Here is a 24,786-nt window from a genome sequence, read left to right on the forward strand (position 1 = left end):
TTAAACCTACTTTAAATTATGGAGAAAATATAGAGATTTTACTAGTATATTAAGTTGGTGAGATCCTAATTTCTTTTCCACAAAGTCATCCTGAAAACTGCTAGCATACCCCAATTCAAGAAATATATTAGATTTTTGTTTTCTTTTGATCCATGTAGAATTCAAGCAAGGGTAAATTGGCTAGTGGGTAGTGAATACGTGACTTGTACCCCTAGCTATAATTGGAACCAGCAAGGTGTTCTATTCAGCAAGGGAGTAATGTTATTTCCATTTAGTTAAAATCACTGACTACTTGTAGATTGCCTGACTGTCAAATCAGTAGTCTCAAAAATTATAGTTTGGTGAAAGCTTTTTTTAAAAAAAGCTTTAGGAAACAAAAGTGCATTTGGTGGTATATGAAGATAACCTAAAACAGGATGTCTGTTTCATTTATGGGACTTTGTTTTATTCTTTGGTCTGAGATGATTTTTTTCTGAGTTGACTTTTTAGGTTCCACGTGTGCCAATGCATACACTTGCCATGGTTGTACCTCCCCAGGAACCTGACAGAACTTCACAGGAGAACTCTCCTGCCCTTTTAGGAGGGCAAAAAGGTTAGTTATTGAATTATTTTTCTTAAAAAGGGGATTTTTTTCACCTAATTGATAAATGCAGAAATGTACCTTAATGGTACAGAGTTACTGTGTACCCATGGCTAATTGAGGTAGATAATTCTGACAAATGCAAATAGTCTTACTATCTAAAACCAAAAAGACGTAAGTGTTAGGAAAAATGGCTTCTTCTTATTTTCCTGTTAACATACTGATAGATGTAGCTTTCATCTGGCACAGATGAAAATACTTAAAAAACAAGCCAAGTTCTTAATTATATTAAAGTAACCATAGTTTATCAGACATTCATTTTTCATTTGATAATTCTTTAGCTAACCAATAGTGTATGAAGAATGAAAATGCGTATTTGCTATCTAGTTAAGTTTTTGTAACATTGATTCAGTTAATGAGTGAGAAGTTTAAGAATTACCTTCAGTTGCATTTATGCAATGCTGAATATAATAGATTATCTGTCACTATGTGAACCTGGACAAAAAAACTATCAAAATAAAATGTATACAAGTAATATCCAAATGACTATTAAGAAGGACAGTAAACTACTTAAAAAACTCAAGTTTATGAGCTCTGATATGTTTCTGCTGTCTTTATATTTGTAAATGAAAAGTACCTTCATGTATAAATGTACCTTCACTTGATAATTATGTATAGTTGTAATATCTGAGTTCCCTGAAATAAAGAAAATAGTTAATATGTAGGATGTTTAAAACTATATAAAAACAAACTTACGAACATAGTTCATTTAGTGTTTGATAATCAAGACCTACATATTGAAATCAAAATGAGGTATGTAAGTGTATATTAATATCTGTAACACTGATTTAAGAAAAGTTGGTTTGGGTTGACTGTTACAGCAGTAAACAGAAACTTCTTTCAAATTATGCCAATTTTAGTAATTTAAAATATTGGGGGGCCCTCTCCAGGGCTAAACTATTAATTTCAGAGATGAAATATCTGTACTCTCTCTGACTTAAGCTAATTCTAACAGTTTTTCATGGAACACCTAACTATTCAAAATTTTCCTGCTGTTTTTAATCTTAACAATTAAAAAGCAAATTAAATATGCATCCATAAGTATCATAATCAGCTGATATTTAACCTTTAGTAAAATATTTAAGGCTAAATGCCTCTATTTTTTGGGTTTTTTTTTTTTTTTTTTTTTTTTTTGGTTTTTATTTGGCTAAACCTTATAGAGGACTGTAGTAACTTTAGCTTTGGAAATTCAGTACTAAATAAGAATCACTGGCCGGGCATGGTGGCTCACACCTGTAATCCCAGCACTTTGAGAGGCTGAGGCGGGTGGATCACCTGAGGTCAGGAGTTCAAGAGCAGCCTGGCCAATATGGTGAAACCCCATCTCTACTAAAAATATGAAAACTTAGCCAGGTATGGTGGCAGGTGCCTGTAATCCCAGCTAGTCGGGAGGCTGAGGCAAGAGAATCGCTTGAAGCCAGGAGGTGGAGGTTGCAGTGAGCTGAGTTCAGGCTATTGCATTCCAGCCTGGGCAACAAGAGCAAAACTCTGTCTAAAAAAAAAAAAATCATTTAAAAAAATATAGGCCACGTGTGGTGGCTCACGCTTGTAATCCCAACACTTTGGGAGGCTGAAGCAAGCCAGTCACTTGAGTTTGAGACCAGCCTGGCCAACATGGCGAAACCCCATCTCTACTAAAAATACAAAAATTAGCTGGGCGTGGTAGTGCGCGCCTGTAATTCCAGCTACTAGGGAGGCTGAGGCATGAGAATCACTTGAACCCGGGAGGCAGAGGTTGCAATGAGCCAAGATCTTGCCACTGCACTCCAGCCAGGGTGATGGAGTGAGACTCTCAGAAAAAAATTAAGGCCAGGCGCAGGGGCTCAACACCTATAATCCCCGCACTTTGGCAGGTCAGGTGGGTGGATTGCTTGAGCCCAGGAGTTTGAGATCAGCCTGGGCAACATGGTGAAACCCTGTCTCTACAAAAAAATACAAAAGTTAGCCAGGAGTGGTGGCACAAGCCTGTAGTTCTTGCTACTAGGGAGTCTGTAGTGGGAGGATCACTTGAGCCTGGGAGACCGAGGCCGCAGTGAGTCATGAGTGTGCCATTGCACCCCAGTGTGGGCCACCGAGTGAGACCCTGTCTCCAAAAAAAAAAAAAAAAACTGGAAAAAGAAAAAAAGTAGGCTGTGTGTCATGGTTCATACCAGTAATCCCAATGCTTTGGGAAGCCGAGGCAGAATGATTGACCAGCCTGCCCAGCATAGGAGAACCTGTCTCTATTAAAAAAATTTAAAAATTAGCCAGGCATGCTTGCCTGTACCTGTAGTCCCAGCTACTCAGGAAACTGAGGCAGAAAGATCACTTGCACCCAGGAGATCCAGGCAGCAGTGAGCTATGATTGTACCACTGCACCCCAGCCTGGGCGACAGTCAAAAAAATAAAAATAAAAATAAATAAATAAATAACGCAGATCCACAAAACAATCAAGAAATAAGCTAGATACAATGTATGCCAAGAGGAAATAAAAACATTTTAAATTTAGATTTAATATGTAAATAATCTGAGATGTTTAGGTAGTGATTTTTTAAGTTTATACTCTAGTGAGTAACCGTATTTTTGCTTACTGAAATATCTTGGACTATTTATTTATTTTCTGCATTTTGATGTTTTCTTACTAAATAGGATAAACATGAGCTACCTTTCTAAGGAATCTTTCATTTTACTAAATTATTAGGGTTATCCCTAATTAATGTTTGTATTTAGACACTTGGGCACTTGCTATTGCTGTCAACCAAATGGCGTTGGCAATCTAACAGTTATTTATGCGGGATCAAACTGCGATAATGCATTGTGTTAAAATGTCATGTTAGTATAAATCACACATATCATAGAATATTATGTTGCTATGAATTAGGAAAAATTAAAATTAAATTCCATTTAATTATGGAAAAGAACACACTGAGTTATCAGGATAGGAAAACCTATCTTAAATAATTAAAGACATAACTTTTTTTTTTTTTTGTACTTAAAGCTCCTTTTTCTTCTTCAAGCTTTTCTTTTATGTCTCTGGAAGAGCTCCCTTGAGTGGTGAAATTGCTGTTTGACCCTTTTGTTTTTGTTTCCTCTAAGTCCATATATTACTTCTGTGTCGTGTATGTGATTAGGGATGGACAAAGGGTTCTTATTCTCTAGGACTCTCTTCTTTTCCTCTTCCAGCAATCATCTTTTCAGATTCTTATAACATTTTACTCCTGTTTTCAATAAATCTTTTTATTATTAATATCTTCATCCTTTTAAAAATGTATTAATGCCCATAAATCTTACCCAGGTGTTTGATATATGTTCTACTCAGATATTCTTTTCTTTCATGCCCCATGTGTACCAGTTGTACAGGCTCTGTCCATCTTGATTCATATCCTCCCGATTCAGGCAACTTGATCTCACTTGTCTGTTGTTGGTTTTCAAGGATTCAGGATTCTAGGTGGCATCTAACAGAGGCCTCAGAATCACGTCCATAAACAAAATATGAAACTCAGAGTAATGTGCTCAGTTTTCTAGCATTATTTATTACCTGCAGTTACAAACATTCAGATGGAAAAGGATACATAAGTAATGTAAATCCATTGCGTTGTTATAACTGGTTCTACAGAGGTTTTAAGAGAAGATTCTTTTTGATCTTTTGCAAGTTGTGTAACTTAGAGTTAATCTGCTGCAGAGCATTTAAAGTTATGTCAGGATAAACAAAACACATCTTTTGTGTATACCTCAAGCCCTCCTGAGGAGTAATTTCCTCTTCTCTGAACTTCTAGAGTACTTCATTGGATCTTCCTTCCAGTTCTTGTCACTTTTGCTTCCTCCCCTCTAATTGGGACCTCAAGTGTAGAGGGTTGAGTTAATCATAACTCAATTTCTGGTGCTTTATCACTTAACTTCTCTGTTTCATTTATTCCCTTTTATTTCTCTTTCCATTCTCCTGCTTCCCCCATAGATAATCATTTAAGTCTTTGATGTGTATAGTCTTTTGTTCTTATAAAATCTTATAAAATATTTATTTTATATATGTGTGTGTGTGTGTGTATTTTTTTTCTTTTTTTTTTTTTTTTTTTGAGACAGGGTCTCACTTTGTCACCCAGGCTGGAGTACAGTGGCGCAGTCTCAGCTCACTGCAGCCCCAACCTCCGAGGTTCAAGCAGTCCTCCTCCCTCAGCCCTGCAAGTAGCTGGGACTACAGGCGCCCTGCCACTACACTTGGCTAATTTTTTGTGTTTTTGGTAGAGATGGGGTTTTGCCATGTTGCCCAGGCTGGTCTTGAAGTCCTGAGCTCAAACGATCTGCCTGCCTCGGCCTCCCAAAGTGCTAGGATTACAGGTGTGAGTCACCACACCCGGTGATTACCTTGTATTTTTAATTTACATAAATAGTATTATGCTACAGATTCCATTTTGTTTTTTCCCTTTGTTTACTCAATACTGTTTTTAAGATTTATCCGCCTATCTCTAGATTGTGTCTACCTATAGCATAGTGCTTCACACCCTGTATATCCTCCATGCTTTTACTTTCCTTTCTCCCAGTGACAAATATCCCAATTGCCTCTATTTTCTCACCCCCACTAACAATGCTTTGATGAAAATATTTGTACAGTCCCTTTATGGATCTACGTAAGAATTTCTTTGGAACATCATCTCCCCACTTAGACTGTAAGCTCCTTAAGGGCAGGGTTTACGTTGCTCATCTTTATATGATCTACCATGCCTTGCTTGTATTAGATGTTTAAGTACTTATTAAATAAATTAATGAGTGCTAGGCTAAGAATATAGATTATTTTGAAGGCAGAAGAAAATTCTTAAGCATTTTTAAGAAACACATTGTGATTAAAGAGATGTTTTTAAAAAGTAATCAAGAAGTAGCATTCTAGAATGGTGGGAAAGAGATTGAAAACAGAAGTGTAAATGTAAAGTAAGAAATTAGCATGCTGCTTTTATATGTTAGAGTTGCTTTTTGGAGTAACATGAAAAGTTCTCACATTTTTATATCAAATCATTAAAATTATATAGAAAAATTATATATACAGTGAATGGTATTGAGTATTCCTCTGGAAACTTTACTGCTAATATTCTTTAGTCACTTTCCATTATGTAATCATTCTTATGTGGATTTACACATGCCCAAATTTGATAATATCTTTTAACATATATACTTGTAGTAATAGGAAGAAGACTGAATTAATCTGTTAACATGTAACATAGATGTTTATTTGGACACAGTTAAGTGATTGCTATGTTAAAGATGTATAATGTGTCCTGTTAGTTTGGGAAATTTTGAGATGAATATTTAGACATAAAGGAAAAATAAGTCCGTTCTAGGTTAGTGGCTTTCATTTTTGACTATGACCACAATAAGAAACATTTTATATTGAAGCCCAGGACACATCATACATCTGTTTATCAAAACAGAAATTCCAGTGGATAATAAACACTCTACTACATTCGATGCACTGTGTTATTTTTAGTTATACTTTCTCAACCTGATTTTCTATTTGAGACCCAGTTGGGAATGCTGTTTAAAAATCATTCTAGTAGGGTACTGTGTGATAATGTAAGCAAGGGAATTGCAGAACAAGGTTTAAATTTTATAGACAAAACCAAGTAAGGAAATATGAAATCTAGTCTAGATCCTTCTGTGTATCATGTTTTTTTCCCATTGGCCATTATTTTTCCATTGTACAATGCACTAATTATTTTAGATACAAAAATGATTGATAGGATTAAGCTCAATCCAATAAAAAACAAAATATTTGGCTAATATATGTCCACCTCATTCCTTCACTGCCAATAAAAAAATAAAGGCCATGTTTAAGCTGTCACTAGATCATGGCTTCTACTACAGACTTTTTCTAGTTTTGTTAATGGAGGGAAAGAGAGAGGCAAAGGAATAGGATAGAAACCAAACCAAAAAGATGAAATGGCGACTTTACCTATATTTCTTTATTTCTTTTTCTTTTTTTTTTTTTTTTTTGAGACGGAGTTTCGCTCTTGTTGCCCAGGCTGGGGTGCATTGGCACGATCTCAGCTCACTGCAACTTCTGCCTCCCGGGTTCAAGCAATTCTCTTGCTTCAGCCTCCTGAGTAACTGGGATTACAAGCATGCACCACCACACCGGGCTAACTAATTTTACATTTTTAGAGGAGACGGGGTTCTTCCATGTTGGTCAGGCTGGTCTAGAACTCCTGACATCAGGTGATCCACCCATCTAGGCCTCCCAAAGTGCTGGGATTATAGGCGTGAGCCACCGCACCCAGCCACCTATATTTCTAAATAGTACTTTATGATATCATTCACTGATACCAGTGAATAGATGTCTTTGTATCTGACACTGTAAGCTGTTTGAAGGAGATAGAACCCTTTTATTTTCTGGTATCTTATAATACTACTTACTACCTATTGAAAATTTTGTTGCTAAAAGAATGCTTGTCATAATCTCTACCCAGAAAGTGTAGATGTTGCTTTAGCTTCTAGGACTAATCATTATCTGTTTTTCACCAATCTGTTTTATTCTTGATGTTAGAGCTTGTGTTAGTGCTTTGACATGTATCTAGGCAATTCCACTAACTCCATGGCTATTTTGAGATGAACCACTTTTTATGCATCATTTTTGCCATCTTCTATGTTTAATGCTACGTACGTTCTGGGCTTATAGTTTGTATATTAAGTTAAATAAGTTACTCTTAGTAATCTTGTGTTCCACGCTTCTTGCATATTATTTGTTAACAAGATAGACAGGGCCATTCCTATCTGTTACTTCCTCAAAATTCTACTCTTATTTTGGATTATACTATTTATAAAGATTTTAAATCTGTGAATGTCCATTGGGGTCATAACATAATTACTAACCAGTCTGGTTAGTGTTGAACTCTTAGCTAGTTTTCCTGAATCTTAAATACAAATTACTTAGTAACTATACAAGGGTGTTTTGAAACTAATGGGTGTTTAAAAGACCACTCAGTCTTTGTAGAACTTCTAAATGTACTCGAGTGATGTCATTGAATTTATCACATGACTGAATATTTCCTTCTTGTTGTTGTGGATTTGTACATTGCTATTTGTGACCATTTACCTTCCTTTTCTTGTTGATTGTCATTAGGCACTTTAAACAAATGCCATAAATCAAAACAGGGACTCCTATGTGGTCTTAGGAAAGTAATAATAAAATTAACTCACAAATCTAATGGCTTTTGCTCTGAAAGAACAATGTCTTTTTCCATCATTTTGCTCAGATAGAAATATAAATTGAGGAAGGCTGAGGCTGGAGAATTACTTGAGATCAGGAGTTCAAGACCAGGCTGAGCAACATAGCAAGACCCCATCTCTTAAAACTATATATATATATATATAAATTGAATATAGACAATGTACTTTGCAATTTAAGGAATAACTAAGCCTCTGGAAGTGATTGCAGTGATATTGAAATTGTGGTCATCTTACCTTATTAAAGACAGGATGTAGGGGAAAAACTTAGACTTTTTTAGTAATGACACATGTTGCATATGTTTGAGCTACCTGCAGTTTTGAGATCTCTATTCTAGCAAAAAAGTGGATGAATCTCTAATTTTTTTTTCTTTAGTAGTTTTGTCACCCCTTTTGAAATTCAGAACACTTTTTGTCTCTGACCTTTTTTCCTTTGGACTTGAGAATCATTTTTAATACAATGGATGATTTTATTTAAAAAATTCCCAAATTACCTATGTTATTTATATATGTTGACTGCAATTCAAAATAATAACTTTTTTACCCGGCTTTTTTTCAAACAGCTTTATTGTTTAATTTACATACCATAAAGTTCCCTTGTTTTAAATGTGCAATACAATGAATTTTAGTAAATTTACTGAGTTGTGTAACCATCATCACTATCTAGTTTTAGACCATTTCCATCTCCCCAAAAAGATCTCTTATACCTGTTTTCAACTGATCCTCATATTCACTGTTATAACCTCAGGCAGCCACTACTGTCCCTGTCTCTATAGATTTGCCTTGTCTCTGTAGATTTGATATGAGTGGAATTACACCATGTGTGGTCTTTTGTGTCTAGCTTCTTTCACTTAGTATAATGTTTTTGAGGTTCACTCATGTTGTAGCATGAATCAGTAGTTTGTTCCTTTTTGTTGCTGAATAGTTCTACTTCTTTTTTTTCTACTTCTTTTTTTTTTTTTTTTTTGAGATGGTCTCGCTCTGTCGCCCAGGCTGGAGTGCAGTGGTGTGATCTTGGCTCACTGCAAGCTCCGCCTCCCAGGTTCACACCATTTTCCTGCCTCAGCCTCCTGAGTAGCTGGGAGTACAGGCACCCGCCACCATACCTGGCTAATTTTTTGTATTTTTAGTAGAGACGGGGTTTCACCATGTTAGCTAGGATGGTCTTGATTTCCTGACCTCGTGATCCGCCTGCCTTTGCCTCCCAAAGTGTTAGGATTACAGGCGTGAGCCACTGTGCCCAGCCTAGTCCTACTTCTTCTAAATAAGATTAAGACTTAGATTTGCCTCAGAGTAGGTATTGTATGTCAAAAAATTTATGTCCTTCATTTCATGTCCAGATGTTAGGATTATTAATATTGATAATTATTTTTCAGCTGATTTGTTATAAAGGAAGTCACTTAAGTGTAATTTGAAGCCTTAAAATAATATACATTGCCATTGTTTGTTAACATATACTGTCAGTATGAGTAACCCTAAATGGAAAGTGTGATTTTCTCCTAGGATCACTTATTGTTTCTCTCATAGACAGAATTTACTTGAAGGTTCATTTAAATGCAAGTTGTCCATTGTGTAGTAAGTTTAACAGTGTTCCGGTACAGATGTGTTAAAGGTATATTTAATGGAGAATTTTAGAAAGACATGTCTTGAAAAAACTGATTTCACATTATATTTCAATATAAGAAGAAAAATATTTTGACTGAAAAACACTTTCCCCTACTTTGATCTGTAAGTTTTGGTTTTTTGCGTTAACTCTGCATTGCTCACAGAGTTAATATTGCTAAAAGAATGATTGTTCTAAATGGGCAGTTAACATTTCTGAGATTTTCAGCACTATTTTGATACTGCTTTAGATTTGGTGTTCTTTAAAAAGTCCAATCTAATCAGCAGAATTTTGAGATTCTCGTCTCTTCGTTTTCCTTTTCCCTGCCCCTAACTTAATTTCCAAAATCCTCCTATCCTGAAGAGTAGATTTTTAAAACTTCACAGTGTTTGAATTAGCAACATCCTAGTTTGTGCTTCATGAAGTAGATGAGTATAGGCTTTAACCTGCCTAACACTGGTGTGACTCTGGTGTGACTCTGAACATTCATTCTATAACATTAGTTATAAGGGTTTTGGGAGGGAGGTCCATGTGTGTGGGAGGGGAGGCTGGTTTTCTTTTCTTTTCTTTTCTTTTCTTTTTAGCATGGCACTTTTTCAAACATTTTTCATGTGCTTAGGTACATCCAAGCAGAAGTCCAGTTCCCTCCAGGTAGCAGATCAGGACCTACTGCCATCTTTTCACCCATACCAGCCTTTGGAGTGCATAGTTGAGGAGACTGAAGGCAAGCTGAATGAACTGGGACAAAGAATTAGTGCTATTGAAAAAGCACAGCTTAAGTCACTGGAGTTAATTCAAGGTGAACCTCTGAACAAAGATAAGATAGAAGAACTTAAAAAGAACAGAGAAGAGCAAGTCCAGAAGAAGAAGAAAATATTGAAAGAACTGCAGAAAGTGGAAAGGCAGTTGCAGATGAAAACACAGCAGCAATTTACCAAAGAATACTTGGAAACCAAAGGTCAGAAAGACACAGTGTCTCTACACCAGCAGTGCTCTCATAGAGGAGTCTTCCCAGAAGGGGAAGGAGATGGTAGTCTTCCAGAGGATCACTTTTCAGAGTTACCTCAGGTTGACACAATCTTATTTAAAGATAATGATGTTGATGATGAGCAACAGTCTCCACCATCGGCAGAACAGATTGATTTTGTCCCAGTCCAGCCTTTATCATCTCCACAGTGTAACTTTTCCAGTGACTTAGGTTCTAATGGGACAAATTCTCTTGAACTTCAGAAAGTATCAGGTAATCAGCAGATTGTAGGACAGCCTCAGATTGCTATTACTGGACATGATCAGGGGCTGTTAGTTCAAGAACCAGATGGACTAATGGTTGCAACTCCAGCTCAGACGCTTACCGACACTCTTGATGACCTGATAGCAGGTGGGTTAAGAAATATATCTGTAATAATTTCTCCTTAATCTGTGTGCTCAACTTCTTTATATATCCCTCCAAAAACATAGACTTTGTACTTTTCCATTTTAGAACTATCTTTGTAAAATTACCCATTTCTTGAGGTCTTTTGGAAGTGAATTAACTAAGCCCAATAGCACTAACACACAAAAGTGTGTTTCCCCCTCTTCTTTTTTGTCATATTGCAAAGGCAAAGAAATAAAAGTTGCCACAATCCTTTATTTTAAACGGTTGGTATCAAAACCACTGTGTGTTGTGACTTGGGTAGGAGATCTCAAAGTGGAATTTCTTTGTAGGCTTTAGAAGTATTCATATAAAATTATACTTAAAATTTTCCTGCTGGTGATTTTCATGTCTGGAAATTTTAAATCACACTGCTTTTTTAATTTATAATTTTATGAGATCAACTTAAGTATTTCCAATTAAATGGGATTTTCAGAGAAGACTAAGTATTCCATATTATAATATTTGTGGTAAGAAGATTAAGGTGCATTAAAATTATTGTGACTTGATGATTTGAAGATTGGAATTTTTGCATTAACTTTCTTAATGAAAGCACACAGCCACACCACACACACACACACACACACACACACACACACACAGAGAGAGAGAGAAAAAAAGGCCTGATAACCTTGAAGTATATGTTTCTGTTTATTGTTGTGTGGAAAATTACAACTAGATATGAAATGAGGTGCACAAGTTTACTTTCCCTTTCATTGTCCTTGCAGCAGTGGGAAAACAGTGCAATTAATCATTTACCTTCCTAAAGATGGCTGGTGAATGTATCACCTCCATGAGAGCCCAGTTCAGAAATGCAGCCAGAATGGCTGTTGACAGTGGATGAAGACCAAGAACTAAGATGTAGCTGGAGTGATATTCAAAGGCAGGCCAGTCCTCTGTCTCTTGATTGCAACATTTTTTTCCTTACTGTTGTCTGTTGCCTCTTGTCATATTCTCCTCCCCTTCTCCCATCCCAATTATGCTATCTCAGTTTCCTTTCTTCTTTTGTGAGCCTTTAGTCTTCCTGATCTTTACTGAATCTTTTTAAATGTGGAATAAGAATACTGAAATCAGGAATTTTATTGGGCATGTGTATGACTTCCAGTGGTTATAGAATTGTCATATTGCCTTTGAGGCTCCTCTGATATGTATATAGGTATCATTGTGCAGAGGAGGAATGCCTTAGTTTTCTTAAAGAAAATTAAAATTCTGGGAAATGTTTTAAGGAGTTAGGCTCTTTGTTCTTTAATTTGGGTTTTTATGTCTTCAGTTGGTAGGCACAAATTAATTTTGTATTATTAGCATTGAAAGTTGTTATAAATTATGAATAAATTCTTGTAGTTCATTTGGAATTCTAATTTATAATCTGGGTAAAAACAGATTTTAGAATGTGAAGTATGATTATGAATAATAATGATGAAACTGGTGAACTGGCAATAACATTTTTAAGATGTAGGGTTCTGTAACTAGCATTATAATGTTCCTAATTAAGTGCATAGTTTGCAGTTATGAAATCTGTGTTACTGATCAGTTCAGTTATGTTAGAACTTTTTTTTTTTTAAAGAGTGTAGAAACAGCTCTAAAAGGAACTTGTAGGTGTTAAGGGACATCAAATTTTATTTCACTGAAGTATTTGTTAAATTAGTCTTTTACAAAGTTTGCATGAAACTTAGAAAATTGGCTTAGAAATTATCTTTTAATATATAATATTAATGTAAACAAATAAAATTTAATTTGTATTAGACATTAATACCTACCACATTGTACAATATTCTTTTATTAATAAGTTTTAACTTTTAAATCAGCCAACAAGTACAAAAATTATCTTCATGTAAAAATTTCCATTTTTATGAAGGGTATGTGTTTTGAACTATATGGCAGTAATTATATTTTCTTTATTCAAGATGATGTACCCATCTTAAATTTAAATATTATATTTTCCTAAGTCAAAGTTTGTCTTAATTTTCTTATGTTGAAGGTAAAATAAATAAGGCAAGGGTGAATTAGGTTAATACTTAATTCTGCAATGTAAAATATATTAACATATTGGTAAGATTATAGAGTAGGACAAAGATATAATTAATTTTACTTAACTCTAGTTCTTACCCCTTAACTCTAGTTCTTAGTAAAGGAGAGAATACTGTACATCTTAAAATTCTACCTTAGAATTTTACTTTAGAAGTAAATTTTACTTTAGAAGAATTTTAGATGTATGATAACAAAACATTTTACTTTTTAAATATAGTATTATTTCCTTATTGCTATTCTTTCAAAGTATTTGTTGTGATAAGTTGTTTATATAATTTATTAATGTTGCAACTTGATTAGCTGATTAACTTAGCCCTTTAGTGTGTTGTTTGATACGTGTCATACATGATATAGTTCCAAACAGACTATATAAACTCTTGATTAGGAACATGATTCCTCAAGTCCTTCTGAAAGTGAGCATTGGGTTTTTAGCAGTTACCATAATAGCAAGTCGTTCTCAAAGTTCAAATGTCTAGGAATATAAAGTAATTTAAAGAAATTCAAAATAGCTTTTACCATTGAGCAGCTCTAGAAATATTTAGTCAAATTTTCTTTTTTTTTTGGCTGGGTGCGGTGGCTCAAGCCTGTAATCCCAGCACTTTGGGAGGCCGAGACGGGCGGATCATGAGGTCAGGAGATCGAGACCATCCTGGCTAACCCGGTGAAACCCCGTCTCTACTAAAAAATACAAAAAACTAGCCGGGCGACGTGGCGGGCGCCTGTAGTCCCAGCTACTCGGGAGGCTGAGGCAGGAGAATGGCGTGAACCCGGGAGCCGGAGCTTGCAGTGAGCTGAGATCCGGCCACTGCACTCCAGCCTGGGCGACAGAGCGAGACTCCGTCTCAAAAAAAAAAAAAAAAAAAAAAATTTAGTCAAATTTTCTTTTTTTTTTGAGAGAGAATCTCACTCAGTCGTCTAGGCTGGAGTGCAGTGGCTTGATCTCGGCTCACTGCAACTTCCACCTCCCAGGTTCAAGCGATTCTCCTGCCTCAGTCTTCTGAGTAACTGGGATTATAGGCACCTGCCACCACACCCAGCTAATTTTTGTATTTTTAGTAGAGATGGGGTTTCACCATGTTGACCAGGCTGCGCTTGAACTCCTGACCTCAAGTGATCCACCTGCATCGGCCTCTCAAAGTGTTGGTTTTACAGGCATGAGCCACTGCATCTGACCAAAATTTTCAATTCTAATGTAGAATGAAGATTGGTGAAAAATCAACTAATATCAATTTATTTACATTTATTGAGCTTTTACCATGCACCAACTTCTGTAATAAATGGTAAATATACTTTATCTCATGGGATAATTATAATTATACTTTAAATAAGTCCTTTTCCCACCTCTATTTTTCTGTTGAAAAACTGAAACTGGCCGGGAGCTGTGGCTCATGCCTGTAATCCCAGCACTTTGGCAGGCGGAGGCGGGCGGCGGATCACTTGAAATCAGAGTTCGAGACCAGCCTGGCCAACATGGTCAAACCCATCTCTACTAAAGTACAAAAATTAGCCGGGCGTGGTGGTGCATGCCTGTAATCCCAGCTACTTGGGAGGCTGAGGCAGGAGAATCGCTTGAACCCAGGAGGTGGAGGTTGCAGTCAACCAAGATCATGCCACTGCACTCCAGCATGGGCAACAGAGTGAGACTCTGTCTCAAAAAAAAAAAGAAAAGAAAAGAAAAGAAAAACTGAAGCTTAGGGAAATTAAGTTGCTAGTAAGTACCAAGATTCAAACTCAGTTCAGCCAAGTTTAAGAACCTTAGATGTAATATGCATGCATATGTGTCAACTTAAAGTTCTGATTTATCTTTAAGTATTGTTATTTCCTTAGACTTTGAAACTCTGTTAATCATTTCCCTTATTTTTATATTAAGATTTGATGTACATGTAAGTTTTAATACAATTTTTGACTTTTTACTATGTTGTTACTATCATTGGCATCTTAATAGGCTCTTAAATTGTAATTTTAAAGTATCTTTAAATAACTGTAGTAGTGAATATAGGTTTAAGAATTAAAAAGTAATTAAGAAATCCTCTTAAGGGGATTTGCAATAAAAATCTTTAAATAGGCCAGGCGTGGTGTCTCACCCCTGTAATCCCAGCACTTTGGGAGGCCAAGGCGGGCAGATCACAATGTCAGGAGATCGAGACCACGGTGAAACCCCGTCTCTACTAAAAATACAAAAAATTAGCCTGGCTCGGTGGCGGGCGCCTGTAGTCCCAGCTACTCCAGAGGCTGAGACAGGAGAATGGCCTGAACTCGGGAGGCGGAGCTTGCAGTGAGCCGAGATTGCGCCAGTGCACTCCAGCCTGGGGGACAGAGCGAGACTCCATCTCAAAAATAAAAATAAATAAAATAAAATCTTTAAATAATTTTTTCTGATTAACTTTAATATTTTATAGGGTTTTTTGTTTGTTTGTTTTTTTGAGACTGAGTCTCACACTGTCATGCATCTCGGCTCACTGCAGCCTCCGCCTCCCAGGTTCAAGCAATTCTCCTTGCCTCAGCCTCCCAAGTAGCTGGGATTACAGGCGCCCACCACCACGCCCAGCTAATTTTTTTGTATTTTTAGTAGAGACGGGGTTTCACTATGTTGGCCAGGCTGATCTCGAACTCCTGATTTTGTGATCTGCCTGCCTTGGCCTCCCAAAATGCTGGGATTACAGGCGTGAGCCACCACACCTGGCCATAGGTTTTTATTTACATAGAACTATTTAATAAAGTTACCAATACATAAAACAGATTATAGGAATTAAATTTCTTAAAAACTAACAACAGCTGGGCACTGTGGCTCACACCTTTAATCTAACCAGCACTTTGGGAGGCCAAGGCAAGCAGATCATGAGGTTAGGAGATCGAGACCATCCTGGCTAACACAGTGGAACCTCATCTCTACTAAAAATACAAAAAAAATAGCTGGGCATGGTGGCACGTGCCTTTAATCCCAGCTACTCGGGAGGCTGAGGCAGGAGAATCCTTGAACCCAGGAGGCAGAGGTTGCAGTGAGCTGAGATTGCGCCACTGCACTCCAGCCTAGGCGACAGAGCAAGACTTCATCTCAAAAAAAACTCACAACATATTTTATGTACACCTAGTATCAGTGAGATTTTTAATAATATTTATTGTCTTCCATATTGCCTATAAAACTTTCTTCAACTTCATAAAAAGTCCAGTAGAATATTGTATTTACTTCTTCTCTCACCTCATTTTAAAATAGTGGATAAATGGTCAGACACAGTGACTCTGCGCCTGTAATCCTAGCTACTTGGGAGGCTAAGGTGGGAGGATTGCGTGAGGCCAAGAGTTCAAGACCAGCCTGAGCAACACATAGAGACCCTATCTCTTTCAAAAAAAAAAAAAAAAAAGCATGCTGTATAATTTGAATTATATATATAGACATTTGTGGTAGCAGTCTGTCGTGGTCACTTTCAGAGATATTTCATTCAGAGGTAGGAAATATTTTATAATTTATGAAAATGTCATATTCTTGGTGTAATTTTCTCTTAATACAACCTTTATTCCACATGCACTTTTTAAATCTCTTGCTATTTTCTAGTTTTATAACTTTTCATTTGTAATTAGTCCTGTTAAAGGCACTTGCTATGGAATGTTTCTGACTGTCATTACATGGAGTGAAAAAATGCTTCTAGGATAATGTAGTACAAAAATGTATAGTAATTATTGTAACAACACATTTTCGTTAACAAAGCTGTTAAATGCACAAAAGTACTTTTTAAAAGCCAACTCTGTGAAGAAGTTTCTTATAACATCACATTCTGGCATAGCACTCTAATCAACTATTCAAGAAAATTTTTATATACCTGTTTTTCATAATAAAAAAGAGAGATGAGATAACATAAATAAAATACTGATAGAAAAGTAGTTCTTTACTAAAGTATATGTTAATAATTGTGGGACCACTGTTGAAGTCTTACTGTTAGAAAGGTTCTGTAACATATTAATCTTCAGTGTCTTGTTTTTTCAAGCAGTTTTCCAAACATATCAGCTATTTCTAGGGGGTGTAACAAAATAGTATCTGTTTTTAACTCATTGAATGATAACAATTTTTCGTTATTACTATTATTTTTTCTTGGCCACTTCTTCCAGGAAAAAAATGACAAAAAATTTTAAGGCTTTGTTTCTATTTTGCATATTTTAAGTGAAACAAACATATGTAATAATTATTCCTGTTTGTAACTAAATAGTTATCTATGTGATGACAGAAGCTGGAGAAATTTGTATTGCCAAGATCGTTATATATGTTGGTGGGTATGAGCTGGGTAGCTCATGTAGAAACATATCTGGGTATCTTAAACTTTGCTCACTTATTTAAACTAGTAATCTGCTAAACTGAGTCATTCACACTTGTGAATAGTATCTTTGAATGGGATCTAGTCATATCAAAAATTCTAGACAGAAAATATTTTCCAACACTTAAAATGCCTACATTTTTCTTTAAGTCTTGTGTGTTTTTGACTGACTTTTAATCTGGGTGCAAATGTAAGGTTATTGCCATCACTGATGCTTTGTTGATTTTTTTGTATATTATTACTGATTATATGTTTTTTTCTGAGTTTTTCCTTTCTTGAGTGAATAGTAATGTTTTTATTTTTCAATACAATGAATAATAGTATTGACAATCCTATAAGATATCTGATAGTTACATCTATTGATCACACACCATTTGCCAAAAACACTGTGTTAAATGCTTTATATACAGTATTTCTTAGACTACTCACAATATCCCTGAGATAGGTCCTGTTTCCCCCCATGGTCAAACTCCATCTCTTATGAAACGTAAGAAATATTCAGAGATATAAAATACATAATTTCTTTTAACTCAGTTTTCTTTTCTTTTTTTTTTTTTGAGATGGAGTCTCTGTTGCCCAGGCTGGAGTGCAGTGGCGCGATCCTGGCTCACTGCAACCTCCACCTCCCTAGTTAAAGCGATTCTCCTGGCTCAGCCTCCTGAGTAGCTGGCATTACAGGCGCGTTCCACCACGCCCAGCTAATTTTATATTTTTAGTAGAGATGGGGTTTTGCCATGTTAGCCAGGCTGGTCCTGAACTCCCAACCCTCCCGACCTGAGGTGATGTGCCCACTTCAGCCTCCCAAAGTGCCAGGATTATAGGTGTGAGCCATCATGCCCAGCCTTAACTCAGTTTTCAAACCACATTTTGAGATCTCAAATAGAACTTCAATGTTCTTTTTAAAAATAGTTGGACTTTCAGATATTGATTTTTTAACAAATTTTCAAAATAAATATTGAATTTTGAAAACATATACTCCCCGCTATTTATGTGAGAAATACTTGAACTTGTCTCCCTTCCCCTCCCCCCTCCTTTTTTTTTAGATGGAGTCTAGCTCTGTCACCCAGGCTGGAGTGCAGTGGCATGATCTCAGCTCACTGCAGCCTCCACCTCCTGGGTTCAAGCAGTTCTCCTGCCTCAGCCTCCCAAATAGCTGGGATTATAGGCTTGTAAACCACCACACCCGGCTAGCTTTTTGTTTGTTTAGTAGAGATGGGGTATCACCATGTTGGCCAGGCTGGTCTCAAACTCCTGACCTCAGGTGATGCCCACCTTGGCCTCCCAAAGTGCTGGGATTACAGGCGTGGGCCATTACAGACACACCCCAGGCCCCTTTTTTTGAATTGTACACAGGATATTTTTATCTAATTGACTTTTACAAACTAAAATCTAGAATTGCTTTTATTTACTTTTATTTTTGGAAATTTTTTTTCCTCCCTATTGGCAATGTAAAAAACTACTATTTAATGTGTATGCACTAAATATCAGGTGCTGTGTTAAGTATCTTATCTGCATTGCCTCACGTGGTCTTTCCAATAACCTTCCAAGGCAGGTACCATTATTATCCCCATTCTACATATAGGGAAAATTGAAGCTCAGAGAAGTTCAATTACTTGCCCAAGATCAGAAAGTCAGTGTTGGAACTAATATTTAAATGTAGGTCTGTCTGATTCCAAAGCTTGTGATTTTACTATTACTATATATTACTGCTATGGAAATTTCTGTTTTTGTGTTTTTCTGTGTGTAAATAACCTTACTCTTTTAAGTGGAATTTAGCAATATGAATATTGTTTTTCAGCTGTGAGTACCAGACTGCCTGCTGGTTCCAACAGTTCTTCTCAGACCACAGAGTGTCTTACACCTGAATCCTGTTCACAGACTACAAGCAATGTGGCTTCCCAATCGATGCCTCCTGTGTATCCTTCAGTTGACATTGATGCACATGTGAGTAGATTGTTTTATTTAAACTTATACTGCCCATTCTGATTTTCTTTGGAAAGGAAAATTATCATTCTACACTTATTGTGAAAAGAAGTATTATTTGCTCTTAAATTGATAACTTCTGTTAAAAAAATTATAACTTATTTTTTTTCTTCTCCTAGACTGAGAGCAATCATGACACAGCATTAACACTAGCTTGTGCAGGTGGTCATGAAGAACTTGTATCTGTGCTCATTGCACGGGATGCCAAAATTGAACATAGAGACAAAAAAGGTAAATATCAGTCAGAAATAAAATCCAAGTGTAGTTACATCAGAAAATAATTTTTAACTTTTTTATTATTGATAAATAGTTCCTAGACTATCTCAGTGATGAGATGGATAAGCCTATTTCAATTAGGAATATCAGGATTCATTATTCTGCAGAGCCAAATAATTCTCCAAAAATTCAAAAACTAGACTGTAGATCATTAGTGAAATAGAGCAAGTTGTGGTTGCCCTTCTTAATCCAAAGGTAGTTCATACAGAGGCATCAAAGTTCATTATGAGTATAAACTTTAATAATTTTTACTTAGTTTTTTAATTAGGTGTTTATGGGTTTTTTGTCACTAACAAATAAAGGTTTAGAGCAGTTTTATGTTAAATTGTTATCTGTGTCTGTCCTGAAGGGTTTATTTTGCTAAAATGCTAGGGAATTGTAAACAGTGGCTTTTAAAAAATTAAAAAACATAAATGTGTTTAAGATTTTCATTTTCTGATTTAGGTTTTACACCACTAATCCTGGCGGCAACAGCAGGGCATGTTGGAGTTGTTGAAATCCTTTTGGATAAAGGTGGAGATATAGAAGCACAATCTGAACGAACTAAGGATACTCCACTCTCATTGGCATGTTCTGGTGGACGTCAGGAGGTGTGTTAATGTTAATTTTCATTTTGTAAATATTTTGCTTGTATTTTAAAATACGCATATGATTCGTATTTTAGCTACATGAATAAAATTTGCATGTATTTTGTGTGTTTTTCTGAGGCAGGGTCTTGGTCTGTCTCCCAGGCTAGAGTGGTAGCGCAATTATAGTTCACTATAACATTGAAATCTGGGGCTCAAGCAATCCTCAGCCTCCCAAGTAGCTAGGGCTTTTTTATAGAGATGGGGTCATGTGTTGTTGCCCAGGCCAGTTTCAAACTCCTGGACTCAAGCAATCCTCTCTCCTTGGCCTCCCAAAGTACAGGGATTATAGTTATGGGCCAGAATGTCTGGCCCTGCACGTATTGTGACATGCTCCATATACTTTCTGAGGAATGGGTACTTCTCTTAAGTTTTATGGGAATGTAAATGCCCTTTTTTTGGTGGGGGGTTGTGGAGGGAACAGGAGGGTGGAGATGAGGTCTCATTATGTTGCCCAAGCTGGCCTTGAACTCCTGGCCTCAAGGGATCCTCCTGCCTCGGCCTCCCAAAGTTCTGGGATTATAGGCATGAGCCACCATGCCTGGACATAAATTCCCTTTTAAAAAATCTGTTTCTTGCCCTTAAAGCCAAATAAAAATTATCTTAATCCTTACATTTATTCAAATTAAATGAATCACAATTATAACACATATGAAATGCAAATTTATTGCCCAATAAATGACAAATAGAAAGGGTAACATCTTGTTATTGCAGTATACTTGGGATTTCAAAGCTCTAAATTCCTGAAATTGAATCCATTTCTCTAGTGCTGATATTTCAATATTTAGGGTCTAATGAAATGTAATTAAAATATCAGATATTTATATATCTGATAAGTCCTGTTATAAGTCCTGTTTCTTTGTGTTTCCTTCATTTTAAGTTGAGCCCTTGGTGTAAACTTTCTTCTCTATCCATATTTTACTTTGTAGGTGGTAGACTTGCTGCTGGCTCGAGGTGCAAATAAAGAACATAGGAACGTATCTGATTATACACCACTGAGTCTAGCTGCGTCTGGAGGATATGTTAATATCATTAAGATTCTGCTTAATGCTGGGGCAGAAATTAATTCAAGGTATTACCTGTTCATTTTATTGTTCATGTTTAGTAAGTTACTACTTTGGAGTTAAATGTCTACCTCTAAACATTTTGACAGATACCATTTTAAATTAAGATAGTACTAAAGTTGCAAAGCCAATGATTACAGCTATAATGTGTTTATAAGTAATCTCAGCTTATTTCGGTAATGTGGCTGCTTATAAAGAGGTCTCATTTCAAAAAGTATTTTGTTCTATGGCCTACCACCCTAAATATGCCCAATCTCATCTGATCTCAGAAACAGTATTTTATTATATATAGTTGGAAATTTATAATCCCTAAATAGGAATTACGTTTTATTTTTTAAGTTATTTATTTTTTGAGACGGAGTCTTGCTCTTGTTGCCCAGGCTGGAGTGCAATGGCTTGATCTCGGCTTACCGCAACCTCTGCCTTCCGGGTTCAAGCGATTCTTCTGCCTCAGCCTCCCAGGTAGCTGGGATTACAGGCATGCACCACCAGGCCCAGCTAATTTTGTATTTTTAGTAGAGATGGTGTTTCTCCATGTTGGTCAGGCTGGTCTCAAACTCCTGACCTCAGGTGATCTGCCCGCCTTGGCCTCCCAAAGTGCTGGGATTACAGGCATGAGCCACCACGCCCAGCCAGAAATTATGTTCTAAATTGTGAATTTTCTTATTCTTTATTATTGGTCAAAACAAGTAAAATCTATTCATTGATGTGAGAAACCTCTCTTTTTAGTGAAACCTTTTCATCTTTAATGCTTTTCTAAAATAATAGGCAACATATTATTTTAATTTTCTAAGCACGTTTCCCCCCTTAGGACTGGGAGTAAACTAGGTATTTCTCCCCTGATGTTGGCTGCAATGAATGGACATGTTCCTGCAGTAAAATTGCTGCTTGATATGGGTTCAGACATTAATGCCCAGATAGAGACCAATCGGAACACGGCTCTCACCCTGGCCTGTTTCCAGGGCCGAGCAGAAGTAGTGAGTTTGCTTCTGGACCGAAAAGCCAATGTTGAACATAGGGCAAAGGTAAGCATTTTTTACTTGTCAACTATTTCAGATACGTTTCTGTAGAAAGAACATGGCATTTTAACGCAAATTGAATGTAATATTTTAAATTATCATAAATTAAAACTGATACCCCAATGCAGAATTGAGGGATTGTGTTGTATAGTAGTGAGTGACATACTGTCACCATCATGACTTTTATTAAGGACAATGAAGAAAACAGAATTAGTACTTTTCCAACCTCAGCCTTGAGTAGCTTTCTATTAATACTGCAGCTTACAACTTCTGAATGTAGTAAGATTATTTTGTATTAATTCTTTTTTTTTTTTTTTTTTTTTTTGAGGCAGAGTCTGGCTCTGTCGCCCGGACTGGAGTGCAGTGGCCGGATCTCAGCTCACTGCAAGCTCCGCCTCCTGGGTTTACGCCATTCTCCTGCCTCAGCCTCCCTAGTAGCTGGGACTACAGGCGCCCGCCACCTCGCCCGGCTAGTTTTTGTATTTTTAGTAGAGACGGGGTTTCACCGTGTTAGCCAGGATGGTCTCGATCTCCTGACCTCGTGATCCGCCCGTCTCAGCCTCCCAAAGTGCTGGGATTACAGGCTTGAGCCACCGCGCCAGGCCTGTATTAATTCTTATACTGTGGACTTTTAAAGAACTCTTTTAATGAGGCATGTGCTTATCATTGTAAAAATCCCAAGCAAAAATTTAGTTCATAAGTTAAAAATTTAGGGCAGCTAACATCTAATTTGACCATGGCAGATTTTGACAGTTTCATGACTATTTGGTATTAAGAAAATAGGAGTTAGTGGAGGCTGGGCACGATAGCTCACGCCTGTAATTCCAGCACTTCAGGAGGCCGAGGCAGGTGAATCACATGAGGTCAGGAGTTCGAGACCAGCCTGGCCAACATGGTGAAACCCTGTCTCTACTAAAAATATAAAAAATGAGCTGGATATGGTGGCAGGTGCCTTTAATCCCAGCTACTCAGGAGGCTGAAGCAGGAGAATCACCTGAACTTGGGAGGTGGAGGTTGCACTGAGCAGAGATAACGCCATTGCACTCCAGCCTAGGCAACAAGAGAGAAACTCTGTCCCCCCGACCCCCCAAAAAAGGAAGAATAAAGGAGAAAAGTCATCAAATAATCTCCATAGATGCAGGAAACACACACAGAGAAAAGAAAATAGGAGTTAGTATGTCATTGGCTTGAATTTCTTTGCTTAGAACTGCAAGGTTCTTAGAACTCTGGAAAGACATAGGTTGGGTAGAATTTTTAATAGTCAACAGCAAATCTAGTGCTCATTTCAAATTGGAAAGATTTGACTGGAAATCTTGTATTTTTTCCCTGAAATTCCTCTCACTTCTTAAAGTTTAGTGCAACATTTACATTCTTCTAATCTAAGTAATGAGGAAGTGTAGTTTTTCCGTGGCTTTTTACCACACAAAGAGAAATGAGTCTTTCCTGTCATTCAGTTTGTCTTTTTCTGTTACAAGTATTCATTGTGTGTCACTTATCCATTAAAAGTCTTAGAGAAATCTGTGTTATTTTGGATAGTACCAGTAGGAAATGTCCTTTGAAAAAATGTTGGAGACTAATGTACCAAAGGCACATATGCAAAAAATTTATAAAGTGATTTTAATCTACTTATTTTTAATATCTTTATTCATTGTGCAGAGAAATTATCTGAGTAAATTCACAAAAGTATAGAAGTTACAGAATTTTTTTTAGTGTGAGATAACATGTTTTAAGTTCATTCTAGCATGTCTAACTGAATAACAATTTTTACTGCTGTTTAGTAAAATTCAAGGCAGAATATTGCTTAGCTCTTTTATGAGAGTTAATCAGAACTAGAATTGTTTTAAAAGTTAATTGCTTCAGTTTTTTAAAGAAATTATGTAGCTTAGTTTTGGTCCATGGAATAGTTTAAAAAAGAAATTATGTGACTTAATTGCATAATTTATTGGTTTAAACAGACTGGTCTTACCCCCTTGATGGAAGCAGCTTCTGGAGGGTATGCAGAGGTTGGAAGAGTTCTTCTTGATAAAGGAGCGGATGTTAATGCTCCCCCTGTGCCTTCCTCAAGAGATACTGCTTTAACAATAGCAGCAGACAAAGGTCACTACAAATTTTGTGAACTCCTGATTCATAGGTGAGTACTTTTCTATTATATGTAGAACTTTTTCAGAGCTTTTAAAGTTAATAACATTGTTTTACTTTATTGACATTGTTAAGAAAAGATTATTTTTAAGTTATTTTGTAAAAGAAGATGATAGAGTAAAACTAGAAAAAGCCAGCCTCTTCTTACAGGAAACAAACTGTATTAATATGCTTTTGTTTATAGGGGAGCCCACATTGATGTCCGTAACAAAAAGGGAAATACACCACTTTGGCTGGCATCCAATGGAGGTCATTTTGATGTTGTGCAGTTGCTAGTGCAAGCAGGTGCTGATGTGGATGCAGCAGATAACCGGAAAATCACACCCCTTATGTCAGCATTTCGCAAGGTAATTTGATATGGGGGAAGAAAGGTCAAATGTAATAATTTTAAGCCAATTCTAAGTTAAAAATGTGTGAGAAAGATAAGTTTATCTTGGAGAATTGAGTATATTTCCATAGAAAAATCACTGCTATCTTTCCGTTCATTTTTTTTTTTTGA

The 24,786-nt window shown here is 36.5% G+C and overlaps 1 protein-coding gene across 15 annotated transcripts in view; it reads left to right on the forward strand.

Moving 5' to 3' along the window:
* LOC104681761 (ankyrin repeat and KH domain-containing protein 1) overlaps positions 1–24,786 on the forward strand; it is a 141,854-nt gene that overhangs the window by 82,501 nt on the left and 34,567 nt on the right. For 11 of the 15 annotated variants that reach the window (XM_030927693.1, XM_030927694.1, XM_030927697.1 and 8 more), the window contains 9 exons: positions 490–592; positions 10,054–10,812; positions 18,979–19,124; positions 19,283–19,394; positions 19,884–20,029; positions 20,995–21,137; positions 21,941–22,154; positions 24,104–24,279; positions 24,472–24,634. In XM_030927693.1, the coding sequence (XP_030783553.1) occupies positions 490–592; positions 10,054–10,812; positions 18,979–19,124; positions 19,283–19,394; positions 19,884–20,029; positions 20,995–21,137; positions 21,941–22,154; positions 24,104–24,279; positions 24,472–24,634 (1,962 nt within the window). The remainder of the gene's footprint in view (positions 1–489; positions 593–10,053; positions 10,813–18,978; positions 19,125–19,282; positions 19,395–19,883; positions 20,030–20,994; positions 21,138–21,940; positions 22,155–24,103; positions 24,280–24,471; positions 24,635–24,786) is intronic. The other 4 variants (XM_030927702.1, XM_030927704.1, XM_030927695.1 and 1 more) reach the window with 3 other exon arrangements.

Source organism: Rhinopithecus roxellana, chromosome 3 (assembly GCF_007565055.1).
Source record: "Rhinopithecus roxellana isolate Shanxi Qingling chromosome 3, ASM756505v1, whole genome shotgun sequence".
Classification (NCBI taxonomy): domain Eukaryota; kingdom Metazoa; phylum Chordata; class Mammalia; order Primates; family Cercopithecidae; genus Rhinopithecus; species Rhinopithecus roxellana.